General features: G+C 39.0%; 2 protein-coding genes across 2 annotated transcripts in view; one reads left to right on the plus strand and one right to left on the minus strand.

Moving 5' to 3' along the window:
* Window positions 1-9,385, minus strand: part of elmod1 (ELMO/CED-12 domain containing 1) — a 42,989-nt gene extending 33,604 nt beyond the window's left edge. Inside the window, exons 1-3 of the mRNA XM_048597947.1 lie at window positions 9,307-9,385; window positions 5,877-6,022; window positions 1,279-1,307 (exon numbers count right to left, since the gene is read on the minus strand). Coding sequence (XP_048453904.1) covers window positions 1,279-1,307; window positions 5,877-6,021 — 174 coding nt within the window. The 5' untranslated portion in view covers window position 6,022; window positions 9,307-9,385. The remainder of the gene's footprint in view (window positions 1-1,278; window positions 1,308-5,876; window positions 6,023-9,306) is intronic.
* A 5,297-nt stretch (window positions 9,386-14,682) lies between these two features.
* The window catches only part of alkbh8 (alkB homolog 8, tRNA methyltransferase), a 57,430-nt gene continuing 56,293 nt past the window's right edge, over window positions 14,683-15,819 (plus strand). Inside the window, exon 1 of the mRNA XM_048598203.1 lies at window positions 14,683-14,902. Within this exon, the coding sequence (XP_048454160.1) occupies window positions 14,774-14,902 (129 nt within the window). The 5' untranslated portion in view covers window positions 14,683-14,773. The remainder of the gene's footprint in view (window positions 14,903-15,819) is intronic.

Below are 15,819 nucleotides of genomic sequence, written 5' to 3' on the forward strand. Positions count from 1 at the left end.
GATCACACAGGTAGAAAACAACCTTAAATATATTGTCCCTATTTTACTAACAACTTTAACGTAAAATAACTTTAAGTGAATCAACTTTAAATGGGGACTCCCTGTACGTAGCCCATGTTAGACAGAAAATCACTGCTGGAGTTTATTGCAATAGTTAATGTGAGAAGGCTACAATGTTATAACTTCATCTCATTACAATATTCACATGACTGAACTTTTTTGCTTTTTTCCAAAACAATTAGGAGTTTGAAAAAACTCAGGAATGTTTGTGGATATTATTTATATGGGCTTGTAGTGAGTCTTAGTAACGGACTGTTGACTGAAAATGAAACCTCATGGGTTTGAAGCGGTTTTGCTGACTTGGTTAAGAAATTGTTTCCTGGCATTATGCCAATGAGTAGGGACACTGGCAGGTACCCCAACTGGCAGGATGTGACTACTGGTGTCCCACCAGGACGTGTTTCAGGGCCTCAACTAGTCACTGTATTCTCTAATGATTTAGATGATAGGATGAAAAAAAACCTTCATATTTGCTGATGACAAGGATAGGTGCTGTTCCAAACAGTGTTGGAACATAGAAATAGGAATAGACATTCAGCCTATTGAGCCTATGCCACCATTCAGTGTGATCATGGTTTATCAAACACATCAATGCCTTTTATCCATCCCATTCCCATAATCCTATATGACATTGTAATGAGTAAGCAGTATATGCAGCAGTATAAAATTGCAAAAAGATATTGATAAATTAATTAAATGTAAAAAAACTGTGGAAAATATATTTTAAAATGTGATGTTATCTACTTAGGATCTAAAAGCAATCTAACAGTACAGCTTCTAAACAGTAGAAAGCTGGAAACAGAGGAGGTCCCAAAAAAGCTGATAGAAGTAAGGTGTGGGACAGGTATATAAATAGGTTGTATAAACACCAGAACTGGGGCAGTGAATAATCAGAAAGGCTAATGGAATGTGTTTTTCATACCGAAAAAACTACATTATAAAAAGGGGTAGAAGTCACACTTAAGGCATACAAAGCACTGTCTAAATCAGATGGAGCAATGGACATTGCATCTTAGGAAACATATATTGGCCTTGCAGCACAAATTTGAACATAGAAACACAGAAAATAGGACAGCAGGCCATTCAGCCCTTTCAGCCTGCTCTGCCATTCAATATGATCATGGCTGATTATGCAACTCCAGACCCTGCTCCCACTTTCTGCCCATGACCCTTATAAGTTAATAATCATAGATTGAATGCCAAAAGTATTTTACTTACTTCATTCTTGGAGGTCTTTAATGATGCCTCTGGTAAGAAAATAAAGAAATCAAGTTATTCTACAATACAGACTAGTTTAGTCACAACTCACGCTGAGCTGGAATGGAGTTCCCAAGCAGCATAGCACTTAGATCAGACTGACTTTCATTTTATTATCCATGTTTAATAACATATTTGCTACAATCTCCTCTCATGCTTTCATTGCAATTCATAACTACATTCTCACAACTCTAATTTTATTGCAGCACTCATACTAGGTTGATTTGCAATCAAAATTTTAGAATGCTCTCGCTGTTGGATTTGATTTGGCCATGGAAGCACCGACTTCTTTCTCTTAATACTTGCCAAATTAACAGATCCAACAAGAAAGCCAAGGTGATTGCCATTATCTTTACAAAGCACTAATTTTAGAATTTAATACAAATTCAATGCACGAAAAAAAGCAAGGTATCACAGTCATCAATAACTCAGGTGTGCCTATTTCTATATCCCAAATTCCTTTCCAGAGCCTTGTGATCTCAGTCTTATGACAATCACCTACACAATATGGTCATAGACATTCTGTTCAGACAGCTATCTCAGTTTGTCACTATGCCAGAAGACTTGCCAAGCAGAAAGAGTTAGCAACCAACTTTTATAAACCAAGCTCCCTTAAATATAGGGCAAAATGGATTATATTCATGATGTTGTAGGCCTTGTATGCAAACTATCTTAGTTGCATTGATGAAGATTCCCAAGAAATTCTTCAGAAGTTTTTCCCCATTTTCAACTAATCTTTATCAAAGATTCACAGAAAATTTAGAATAACAAAATTAACAGTTTTTTTTGTTGTAAATGTGTGTATAGGAATTAATCACAAGGAAATGTGACAGGTAATGTATACAGGCATGATTCAATTATATATTGCCTGTTTTAATTTCCACTCTACAATGTTAGCCATGGTTTTCAGAGTAACGAGATTGTAGTCCTTTTCATCACACAGCCCATTTTAAACAGCCAGAAGCAGATGGTGTCATGCAAGATTGCTACCTCGCACATTTTGTTGCCCAGTGTGTATGGCAACATTTGTAAATCTTAAAAACCAAGAGTTTTTTCTTTTACAAATGGGTTTAGCAAGATGTCCAAAGACATAATTTCATGAAAGTTTTCAAACATGTTTCAAAAGTACAGACTTTTTTTTTGCAATTACTAAATGCACTTATGAAATTTTAAATGTCGTAAATTGAAAACACATGGAGTAAACAAATCATTCACTACACTTCATTCCAGGTCTATTTATTAGACTTCTCTAAATGCAATTTGTCTGCCACTAGAGCTAGATCATTATTGCAAATGAAAAATGACGATACAATAAGCTTGGAAATGTTGCATATCTGAGATATTCTGTTGTTTATTTTTATGTTTTAATTTTCTCCCCTCAAATTTGGTATATTATATTCAATAAATTGATTAAAGTAGTGTCAAGGCATTATAGGGAGCACAATGTGGGCAGAAATATATAAACATAGAAAAGAGGAGAAATGGGCTATTCGGCCCATCGAGCCTGCTCTGCCTGATGATGTCTAATTCTCTATCTCAATATCACACTCCTGCTCTCTCCCTACACCCTTTGACACTTTTTGTCTATTTTCTCTTAAACATATTCAGTGACTTCACCTCTACAGCTTTCTGTGGTGGAGAATTCCACAAATTCACACCTTTAGTGAGGACATTTTACCTTGTTTCAGAATGAAATAGCCAACCACATATCCTGAGCTCATGACCTCTTGTTCTGAATCACCTTGAATCCATTATGTCGACCGGTCAGAATTTTGTCTGTTTTAATAAGATCCCCTCTCATTCTTCCAAACTCCAGTGAAAATAGGCCTACGTGACCCAACTCTCCCCATTCAATAAACCCGTCTCCTAGGAATCAGTCCGGTGTACCTTCATTTCACTCCCTCCATAGCAAATCTTATCTTGGGTAAGGAGACCAAACTGCACATAATAAACTAGGTATGGTCTCATCAAGGCCCCGTATAACTGCTGTAAAGCTTCCTTGTTCCTGTACTCAAAGTCTCTTGTAATGACATTCAACATACCATTTGCCTTCCCAGCTGCTTGGGAACAAGGATATCTAGATCCCACTGTATCTTGAAACTTCCCAAACTATCACCATTATACACTGCCATTCTGTTTTTCCTACCAAGTGGACAATTTCACATTTATCCATCAGCATTAGCACAGGTAATAGCCACACATTGGCTCACTCAACTTGTTTAAAATCACCTTGAAGGCTCTTTACATATTCCTCGCCAAACAATTTCAAATTCATCTAGTTATGTATTGTTAGGAAATTTGGAGGTATTACATTTGATTGCCTCATCCAAATCATTGATATATATTGTGAATAGCTGGGGCTGATTGATGTGGTACTCCATTTGTCATTACCTTCCACTCCAAAACAAAACTCATTTATTCCCACTTTGGTTAACAGACAGGAAACAATCCTCAATCTATAACAATCCTACACGCTTTGATTTTGCACGCTGACCTCTTGTGGGAGTTCGTCAAAAGCTTTCTGAAAATCCAAATACACCACACTGGTTCTCTCTCATCTTCCTCCTGGTTATGTCCTCAAGAAACTCCAGTAGATTTGTCAAACCTAATTTCCCTTTCATAAATCCACATTGTGTGTAATCCTGTCCTATTTTCTAAGTCTCATGCTATCACATCCTTGAAATTACTTTCTCTACTGATGATATTAGGCTAATCAGTTTGTAATTCCTTGTTTTCCCCTCTCTCTCCTTTTTTAAATAGTGGGGTTACATTTGCCAGTCCCCAATCTGTCAGGGCTGTTTCAGAACGTATAGAACATTGGAAGGTGACAACCAATGCATCCACCAATTTCCCAGGCACTTTCTTTAGTACCCTGCATGTAGATTATCAGGCCCTAGGGATTTATCAACTAGTAGTCCTATCAATTTCATGAACACTTTTTTTTTGTGATATTAATCTCCTCGAGTTCCTCCTCCCCGATAGATACTTGTTTCCCTAGCTTTTCTGGAAAGTATGTCTTCTTCTGGAAAGCACTAAATTAGTTGTTTAACTGCTCTGCCATTTTCCTGCTCTCTGCTATTAATTCTCCTATTTTAGATCTTCAAGGGCCTACATTTTTGAAGAAGAGTCATACTGAATTCAAAATGTTAATTCTGTTTCTCTCTCCACGGATGCCACCAGAACTGCCGAGTTTCTCCTGCATTCTGTATTTGTTTCAGATTGCCAACATCGGCAGTATTTTGCTTTTATTTAAGGGCTACATTTGTCTTCACTAATCTTTTTCTTTTTATACACCTGGAAAAGTGAATGAGGAGTTTCTATATTTCTTGTATGTTACTCGTACTCGATTTTTCCCCCTCTTCAACCTCTTGTTTCTCCTTTGCTGAATTCTAAAATGCTTCCAGACCTCAGATTTGTCACTTTTTCTAGCAACTTGGGGACTCATCTTTGGATTCAAGTCCATCTTTTATTTCCTTTGTAAGCAATAGTTCGGCCACTGTTCCTGTTGTGTTCTTTTGCCTGAAAGGAATGTATAACAGTTGCAAAGTGAACGTTCAATCCTTAGTATTAGGCATTGCCTATCAAATATCATATCAGTTGGTAAAATAACCCAGTCCATCGCAGCCACTTCATCCCTCATACTTTTTTTTTTTAAGCTTCCTTTATTTTGATTTAATACCCCAGTTTTGGATTGACTACTTCACTTTCTATCTCACTCACAATTCTAATGTTAAAGCCACTTTTCCTAATTTGCATGCAACATATCAACTTAGCAAGTCACACGTGACCACTAGTCAAAAATGCCTGGAGGGGACCGGATCTAATTTTGCTTCAAGATTGTCACTGTGTATGGTCAGTGCAAAATCTCTGCAAGTAGTTTTTGGGGAACACATGTGGACAAGGAATCCAGCAAGATGGCCAAATGTGAAGAGTTTGCAACAGCACCTTGAAAAGAAAGGTAGAAGCATCAGGAACTATGAAAAGAAATGGCACTTCAGAGCAGCAGACAACATATTGCAAAATGAACACCAGCATAGAACTGACTTTCGGAATACTTTCAGGGTGAAAACCCATAGGGGGCTGCATAAAAATGTCCCCCCCAAATCTCCACGCATTTTTCCTTGGTTGCAGCTGAAGATCATTTTAACTTACACACACAATGGCTACCTCCCAACTTGTACCTGTAGCTTCATGCAGTCAATAGGAATATGAATTACAATCCAGCTGTACAGGTTTAGAACAGATGGCATTTTTTTTACATATATTAGATTATCATAGCATACATTTAATTGAGAATTCAAAGACAATAATGGAATCCAGCTGGATTTTGCATCTTAAAATTCCTTCTATATGGGGTTCCCATATCAGAAGGCAGGCACTACGTGGTAGCAATGTTTTCACTATGGCAAGTGCAAAGCACAAGTTAGCTGCAAACAACCAAGATACTTGGAGTGAGAGAGACATTGTTCATGAACAAACATGACTTCAGAACAAATGGAGGTGATAATGTCTTTTGTCTCAGTAGAAAGGCAAAAATTAAATTGCTTTTTGAAACCTACCTATTTTCAAAGTCCTTTGAGCTCCAGGTTTCCTAGTGTAGCAGATTCTCTGCAGCTCACATTTTCCTGTTATTTTTCTGAGGACAAACTTGAGAAACCTCCACAGACACTTGCAGTAAACGTATAGACAAAGCTGAACCAACATTCTGTAGTCAAGCAACAAACACAAGTGTTAAATTCAAGGATAATTCCAGACAAGAGATACTTCCATTCAACAAGTACAATACATAATCAACAACTTAAAAGAACTTGGATGTTAACCCATGCTGAAGTCAGTTCTTTTTGCATTTTGCAAACAAAAGAACATGTACTAGATTTCGAAAAAAATTTCTTTGCAATCTACATTATAATCCCTTTTTCCAACAAAACTGGGAGTGTCCTAATGTGATGTAGCAAAAGTTTACAGAACACAGTTAACTAATCTGCTTCACTTTCCCTTTATGTAGCATAGTCAGCAGAGTTCGGGCTGCAACTGTGTTTTGACAATCCTAGAGGTTTCATCACATGATTTCTAGTTTTAAAATCACTGCATCAGTTGTTCTGTATTTTACCTTCATCTCCAGTAATTGCATTTATAGAAGTCTGAAAATAAGATGACAAAATACAATATTAAAAACTTAACTATAGATTTTCCTCCTGATTTGCCACCAACATTGTCCAGAACATTAAATCTGTAATTGCTGGAAGTGCCATGATGATCTGTGAAGATTGACGATCTAACCACAACTCGCAGCATGATGGAAGCAACAATTTTCTAAGTGGAAGATTAAGCATTAGACAAGAACCCACGTTATCCAATCTTACCTAATTGTTGCCAAAACATTTAATGTCTTCAACTATTACCATTTTTTGAAATAGTCAATTTTTAAAAGTTGCTTTATTTTGCTAACCTAGAAATGATGCAGCATTCAGTCCATTAAATCTATGCAAACTCTTTGAATTCAGTCACATGTTCAGCTCTTTCCACATAAAATCTCTACACTTTCTCTTCAACTACTTATTCAATTCCCTTTGGGAAGGTACTATTAAATCAGTTAACAGAATCCCTGATCTTGCTGCTATATCCCAACATTGCTCCTGCTTCATGTTTCACCATGCCTAATTTTTTTTTTGTAACGATCCCTTCCCTGTCCAATGGCTAATTTCCTTTATTTTTTCCCAAATGACAAACAACTCAGAATGGAGGGAAGCTTATAACTGGTCCTCTGACCATGGTACTCAACAACTAAAAGCATATGACAAGTGCTCACAAACCACTTTTATTTACATTCTCTCTCTTAGTAAAAACAGCTGGACTCCATCTTGTACCAACTGATAGTAATGCAGCTGAGTTTAACCAACTTGTCCGGGAGTGTTATGTCATGACACACCTCTGGAGTCGGTTGAACTCAAACACAGGCCTCCCAGCTTAGATGTAGAGACACAATCACTGTACCACAACAGCCCCAGCTGAGTTTAAGTACAAAGCGGGAAAATCAAATACACCAATGGCAGACTGGGCCCTAACAACTCCAAAAACAATATCTAAAGCACAGTGCAACATGACAGTTGTAAACCTAGCTGTAAGAAAAGTCGAGACAACAAGGTGCAGGGCTGGATGAACACAGCAGGCCAAGCAGCATCATAGGAGCAGAGAGGCTGACGTTTTGGGCCTAGACCCTTCATCAGAAAAGGGGGAGGGGAAGGGGGTTCTGAAATAAATAGGGAGAGAGTGGGAGGCGGATAGAAGATGGATAGAGGAGAGGATAGGTGGAGAGGAAACAGACAGGTCGAAGAGGCGGGGATGGGGCCAGTAAAGGTGAGTGTAGGTGGGGAGTTAGGAAGGGGATAGGTCAGTCCAGGGAGGACGGACAGGTCAAGGGGGCGGGATGAGGTTAGTCGGTAGGAGATGGAGGTGCAGCTTGAGGTGGGAGGAGGGGATAGGTGGGAGGAAGAACAGGTTAGGGAGGCAGGGACGAGCTGGACTGGTTTTGGGATGCGGTAGGGGGAGGGGAGATTTTGAAACTTGTGAAATCCACATTGATACCATTGGGCTGCAGGGTTCCCAAGCGGAATATGAGCTGCTGTTCCTGCAACCTTCGGGTGGCATCGTTGTGGCACTGCAGGAGGCCCAGGATGGACATGTCGTCTGAGGAATGGGAGGGGGAGTTGAAATGGTTCGCGACTGGGAGGTGCAGTTGTTTATTGTCAGGTGCTTTCACTGACATAAGTTCAAGCAACAAGATCAATAATTATCTAGTACCATGTGATTTCCAAGAAATGTCTTCTAAAAAAAAATTCCACTGTCCTTTTATCCACTTCTTTTTAAGTAAAACAAATATCCAGGTATCCACTGTCTTTCAAATTTAAGTCCACAAAAATTATTTCATCTGAAGTCATCTAATTTCCAGAATATGATTGACATCTTCCAGGACTTCTGTCCTTTCAACATCATCACTCTAGATTTTCTTCAGAGGACAGCTGTTCCTCAAGTATGAAGCTGAATTGTTTGCAGCACTCTGAATATGCCATTTTCTGCACATTTAGCTTTCTTGGTGTCAAGTTAGTGTTGGGCTTGTTTTTGGTGAGATTGCAACATTCATCTTGGAACATAGCATCATGAGTTCTGTACAGTCTCTCATAATGCTAGTGATCATAAACATCTTTTAAGTTGCTTTGCTGGGCAGTGTGAAAGTCTGTTTTATGCCAATGTTTAAGATTGTGGGTGTATCCAGTTGTACCTTGTCTTCTGTCTAAAGATGGTATTGGTGATTTTCATTCCAGTGAGTGCTAAGACTCAGTTGTTTCTCCTTGTGGGAGAGACTAGGGCCAGGGTATATACTCTCACAAGGGTTGTCCATTTAGGACAGAGTTGAGGGGGGAATTTCTGTTCACAAAAGGTTTGTGAATACATGGAATTCTAACTGCAGAGGGCTGTCGAGGTTGGGGTGATTGAGTATACTCAAGGCTGAGACAGATTTTTAATCAAGGGAATCAAGGGTTATAGGGAAAAGGCAGCAAAGTAGAATTTGGAGAGAATCAGATCAGCCATAATGTCATTTGAATCTTCTCAGATGTTCATCGGCTGAATGCATACTTCTGGTACTCTGACTTATGGTCTGATGATCTCTTCATCTATGCCATTAATGGCCACAGCACTGATCCCTGTGGCACCCCACTGGTTATAATTTGCCAAACTGAAGTCAGACATAATCCTAGAGGTCTATAGCACATGAAAAGGTCCTTTGGCTCATCAAGTCTGCACTAGTCAAAAACAAGCATCTAACCATTCGAATTTTGTTTTCCAGTACTTGGCCCATCAGCTTTGTATGCCTAAGTAGGCAAATGTCACCAAGATTGTGGCAGTGGAGAAGGCAGCGTCCAGGCTCAGCCCAGGGCTCACCCTTCCTTTTCTCGTTCTTCTCTTCTTAAAGTTTTTTTAAAAACTTACCTCGTGGTGAGAATGGCAGTGATGGCATTGGAGCATTGCAGCTGCTGAGGGATCAGAGCAGGACAGAGTGCAGGCTGGGGCCGAGCAGGGCAGCTGGCAGACTGGAGCCTGGTGGGGTTAGCGTGTCACAGAAAGAAGTCAGTGGCTTGCGAGTCCGGTTGAGGTCAGCCCAGCATGGTGAAAAGCCCCCAGCGTGGAGTGACTGCAGGCTATAGAAGGACTGTAATGTTTACCTTTTAACTTTACTTCTTTGTTTTCCTAATTTATACTATGAAGAACAGTAATGTGGAACATGTAGGTTTTTCTTTATTTCTCTATTTTTGTACCTAAGATTTGTAACTAGATACTTTGTACCTAAGATGGCTCCGTGTGTGGCGACATTGTACACTTTTCACTATACTTTTGTACTTGAGTACACATGACAATAAAATTCTAAATGCATATCTACATACTTAAATGCTGTGAGGGTTTCTGTCTCTCCCACCCTTTCAGGCAGTAGATTCCAGATTTTCACCACCTTCTGGATGAAAACATTTTTCCTCACATTCTCCTCTAAACCTCCCGCTCCTTCCGATAAATCATTATCCCCACCCATTATCCCTCCACCAAAAGAAAACATCTCTTCCTGTCCATGATGTTTATGCCCCTCATAATTTTATATACTCAAACATGTCCCCCTCTCAGTCTCATCTGTTCCAAGGAAACCAACCCCAGTCTATTCAACTGCTCTTCATAACTAAAATTTTCCAGTCCAGGCAACATCCTGGTAAATCTTCGCTGCATAGTCTCCAGTGCTCTCATATCCCTCCTATAATTTGGATTCCAGAACTGCACACGGTACTCTAGCTGTCGCCTTATCCAACTTTTTATACAGTTCCAGTACAATCTCCCTGCTCTTGAACTCTATGCCTTGTCTAATAAAGGAAAGCATTCCATATGCTTTCTCAACTACTTCATTTACCTGTCCTGTAACCTTAGGTCCATTTGATCCTCAGTGCTTCCCACGGGCCTACTGTCCATGATCTTACCCTAGCCTCTTTGTCCTAGTCATGTGCGTCACCTCAAAAATCCATTTGTCACTGATCATCCCATCTGTTCCTGTGATCTAACACCATCCTCCTCATGATTTACCACCAATTTTTGTATCATCTGCGAGCTGACTGATCACCCCTCCTACATTCAAGTCTAAATCATTTATATAAAGTACCACAGGCCTCCAGTCAGAAAAACACATTTCAGCCACTATCCTCTGCTTCCTGCCCCTCAGGGAATTTTGGATTCAATTAGCAAAATTTACTTGGATCCCATGGGATCTTATGTTTGCTATCGGTCTCCCATGTGAGACCTTATCAAAAGCCTAGCTAAAGTCTAAGTAGACTACATCAAACATTCTGCCCTCATCGACACACCTGGTCACTTCTTTGAAAAATTAAATCAAGTTGGTCAGGTATGAATTCCCCTTAATTAAACCATTTTAAATGTTCTTGATTAATTCCTACCGCTCCAAGTGTGGATTAATTCTGTCCGTTAGAATTTCTTCCAATAGTCCCATGATACTGAAGTTGATCCACTTTTCCTTACTCTTCTCCTGTCAGTTAACCAATTCTCTAATGTATGCTAACACAAAACAGGTCAACTTTGCTTGATTGTGATTTTCTAAATATTCTGTTGTGTCCCTAATGATGGATTCGAACATTGTCCCAATTACAGATGTTAGTTTAACAGGTTTATAGTTCTCTGTCTTGCGATCTTGCTAGGGATATTCCATTTGTGGTTTTTGAATCTGCTAGGATTTTCCAGAAGCTCTTCCTTTTTGTATACTTATAGAAGCACCTATTGTCAGTTTTTATACTCCGGACTGTCAATCTATTTTCTCCCGGTTTTTTAAGCTATCCGTTGCTGGAGTCTTTTTTCCCCCTAATCTTCTGACCAGTCACAATGTTCACAGCATTGCAAGATTTTTCTATCTCTGCTTAACTTTCATTGGTTAAATACAAATGACTCAGCTTTCTCTTGGAGTCTTCGTCAATGAAATAAAACTTTAAGTTAGATGTTAAGTAAAGTATCTGAAGTTTTAACCTATTTTCCTAGTGCATTGTTGGAACTCCACCTTCATACTTCTACAAATGTCCTTATGTTTAAAACTTGTTTCAAACCTATGTTTCTCATACTTAAACTGAATTTCAATTTTATCATGTAATGATTACTCTTCCCTACAGGATTCTTTGCTATGAGATTGTTCATTAATCCAGTATGTAGTGAATTACTTATTACCAAACCTAAACTAGTCTGGTTTCCCTGGTTCTTTCTACAATATATTGTTTCAAGAAAACATTTCAAATATACTCAACTTACTCTCAAGGTTAGATTTGCCAACTTAATTTGTCTAGTCTGCAAACATTAAAGTTGCCAAAGATTATTGCAGTACCTTTTTATTTAATAAACCACATTACATCATGATTTAACCCTTTTCCATACTATTGCTACTATTAGGGAATTTATAGACTATTCCCAGAGACTTGTTTCCATTGTTATTCTTACCCCACCAAACTGATTCCACGTCGTGATCCTCTAAATAAAGAACATTTATTACCATAGGACTGAAATTATTCTTTAGTAACAGGACCACTCCATTTCCTTTTCTTTTCTGCTTGAATCTTCTGAAATATCAGTTCCCAGCCTTCATCAAATTGTAATTAGGTTTCTGTAATGACCATCAGATCATTACCATTGATTCTTCTTAGCATCATTAATTCCAGTATCAACACAAATTTACTGTGTATTCAGATCAAAAAGCCTTTAAGACAGACTTTTAACTATTTTGTCTTATGAGTCTTTGCTGATACAGACATGAGTTGGTATACTCTGTCTCTTTCCTTTACACGCTTGCTGTCATTACCCTGCATTGGTTCCAGATCCTTTCCCCTTAACTTTCATACAAACCCTTGCACCAGCCAATTTTGTTAAAATGCAGGACTTTTTCTTTCTATTTGCAACATTTCAAAAAAAAATCCTTTAATAAATTAATTAATTTATTATTTAATAGTATAAATATTATTTATATTGCCTGTAGAACTGCTAACCTGTGACACTGTTAAATATATATCCAAAACAGTGAGAACTTATTTGCACTACATTTCTATCTTACTAGTGAATGATTTTTGAATTGGCATGGGTGGAACAGACAAGATTAAAAAAAAGAGCACTCTTTGCCATTATTATCTGACAACATGTCAATGTAGATTTCATGGACAAAGGTGAACGACAATACATTCCATTGACCTCAAAGAAGGTTGTCCATAAAAATCTAGCAATCCCTATAGTGTGGATTTTCCCTATCCCAACATTAGTTTGGATCTGATGCTAAGTAAAAGATCTCTGGGTATTCAATAGTAGTTGTAAGATCAAGCAGAATAAGCATCTAATTACAGTGAAGCAGTCCCTCAGACAGCAAACTAGGAAGTAAAATGCCCTGGATTTTCTACTGTTGATTTTGTTTTAATGAAAAGTGTGAAATAAATTATTCTGATATATGTGATTATGTTGAAAATTAAAATGTTATAAATAAATTTCTTTTGATTTAAGGGAGAAAATTGACATTCACAAATATAAAATTAGACTTTCAGTGCCTGTAGGTGGTTCAGAAATAATTACTAACTTACCACACTGCCACAAACACAGAAAATATTTAATTTGTTCTCAGAACAATTTTTTTATAGCAAGACTAACAGCATAAAAGAGAGCGCTCTGGTCAGTTCAGTGGTTTCTAGAAGATTTCAGCGTGGAGTGAGTTCAACAATGCATCCTGTGAGGAAACATATAATCTCTGGAATTCCATATTTAAACACATGTAGACTCAGAAGTTGCTGCAGTTTCAGACATGTAATAATGGTGATTGCTCGCAGGAGAATTATAATTTCGTTATCAAATCCATCCACAAAACAGTAACAAAACTAATTTCCCTCATGGCACTGTCATACCAGAGAAGGTAGATGGAATTCTTGGCTAAAAGTTGACTAGTTCAGTATTTGTGAAATTCAAAGAAATTCTGCAAGGATAAATGCATATTGGATCAATTTTAAATATTTGTGCAAAATCATCCATGATTGTGTCAAAAGAAGACCACTCTGAAGCAGGCCTGCGTATTAAATTCTAATTTTAGACTTTAAATAGACCACCTACTTTAACATCTGAATAAACACTTCTGTATGTGAAGTGTGAATTACTGAACACTGCAACAGGACACACAATTTGCATGATTTAATCAATCAGTACCTCCTTTGTGCACCTTAATTAAAAATAACCTAACACAGACATTTTTGGATTGTTGCATTATTATTTACAAATACATTTCTAAGCAGTAACATAAGATTTTCAGCAACAAAGCAATAAAATAAACTGCTCTGTAGAATAAAATATTCTTATCTAACCCTTTAAAATTGTTTCGTGGACTAAAACCATAAGAACACGATTTCCATTAGATGAGGGTTTTTGTTTAAAACAATTAGCCCAATAAAATAAAAGGTACAATAAATTGATTTAAAAACTGTTGACTCATCGGAGATCATGAGTGATGTGCTCAGTTACTTGGCCATGTAAGGGTATGTGATCTGATATAATGAGGATGCAAATTTCTCCATTTGGTGCCCCTTTCCTAAGCTAAATTTCCGAAAGGAAACGGCACGTAGCACTGGCGGTCAGCCACAGCATCGCATTGCGGTCAGGGCTGGAGAGGGGAACAACGCTTCGTACTTAATATATATAACTTAACAAACGTAATTTATCCCCGATCCTCTTCTCTCCTCGAAATACGGAGGTGGGGTATTCCCAGCCTTACACATACGCCCATTCCGTATACAAGTGGGTACAGAACATCTCTGACCTGGCCCGGCCAAGGATTGGGATACATTCTCGGGAATGCACAGAACAACAGGCACCTCTCGGGGCTTTGTTTCCACAATTTGTTCGTGTATTAATATAATACACACATTGTCTGACTTGGTAGAAAACAGATAACGATTGTCCCTCATTCCTTTTGTGGGTTTCTATAAAAACCTTTGCATGATTCAAGCATCCGATTTGATTGAGACACAGGATTATCAGCGGCACAGCCCTCACTCGGTGACAAATGGGCGGCGCTGATACCCTCAGCATCCATCTCAAATCCGCTTCCCGGTACCTACAGCTGCTCCTTGTTTTCAAAAACAAAAACATATATATTTTTTTAAAGTCGAATTCCCCTCCCATCGTAACGAGGACCTACTCAGTCACTCACCTGACTTGAGGGCACTGCAGCCGGCCGGTCAGGCAGACAGGGATGAGGGAGCCGCTGCTCCTGTACAGCTGGCGGGGCTGAGGAAGAAAGCCCTCCCCCTCAGGCGGCCGTTGACGCCGTTACCATGATACCTGCAGCCGCGCCGGAAGCAGACGCAGCGCAGCCGGAAGCAGGCGATTCGCTTGGTAAAACATGGCGGCCTCTGGCTGCAGAAATATGAAGTTGTCCAAAGGACAGAAAAAACTGCTGAGAAAACAGGCGAAAGCACAACACATCCTCCTGAAGCAAGATGGCATTGCAACCGTGTCTATACCGACTAAAGTAAACATGCTTCTCTTAAATTAAACGTGCGGGGGGAATTCCGTTGCTTGGAAAAAGTTAAAGGGGGCAGGGCTCAACTGAGATTATTAAAGTTTCCAGAACACGTGATAGAACAGACGGTATGGAGAGGATCAGGAATCTAAGTTAAGGCACAGCAGATAAAGGGACAACTCTAAGAGGGGTACAGTCAATGCAGGATTAAAGTTGTACTTAAATGCACACAGTATAGGAAACGAGATTGAAGTTGGCGGGTGCGATGTTGTGGGGATTACAGAGACATGGCTGCGACGGGATTAGGTCTGGTAACTAAATATCCAAGGATGCATGTCCAATTGACAGGGCGGGCAGATGGGCAGACAGAGATGGGATTGGCTTGTTTGTAAGAAATGAAATTAAATCGATAGCAATAAGTGATATAAAGTTGGAAGGCATAGAATTTGTGTGGGTAGAGCTGAGGAACCACAATAAAAGACTCTGGTGGGAGTTAAGTAACGGCCTCTGTAAGGATGTGGGGAAGAAAATAATTAAGCAATAGGAAATGCATATCAGAAAAGCTCCAATACAATAATCATGAGGGACTTCCATATGCAAGTGAACTGGGAAAGTCAGGCTGGTAGCAGGTCGCAAGAAAAGGTCTTTGTGGAATGTATGAGATTTTTTCACAGCAGCTTCTGGTAGATCCCACCAAGGAACAGGCAGACTTGCTTAGGGAGTTTAAGATGAAGGAACACCTAGGGGGCACTGACCATAATATGATAAAATTCACCTTGTGGTTTGAGAGGGAGAAGCTGGAATCAAATGTAATGATATTATAGTTGAATAAAGGTAACAACCAAGACATGAGGGAGGAGCTGGACAGCATTGATTGGAAGGGGAGCCCAGGAGGGAAGGTAGTAGAGTAGGAGTTTCTGGGAGTA

The sequence above is a fragment of the Rhincodon typus genome, chromosome 6, assembly GCF_021869965.1.
Source record: "Rhincodon typus isolate 14 chromosome 6, sRhiTyp1.1, whole genome shotgun sequence".
NCBI lineage: Eukaryota > Metazoa > Chordata > Chondrichthyes > Orectolobiformes > Rhincodontidae > Rhincodon > Rhincodon typus.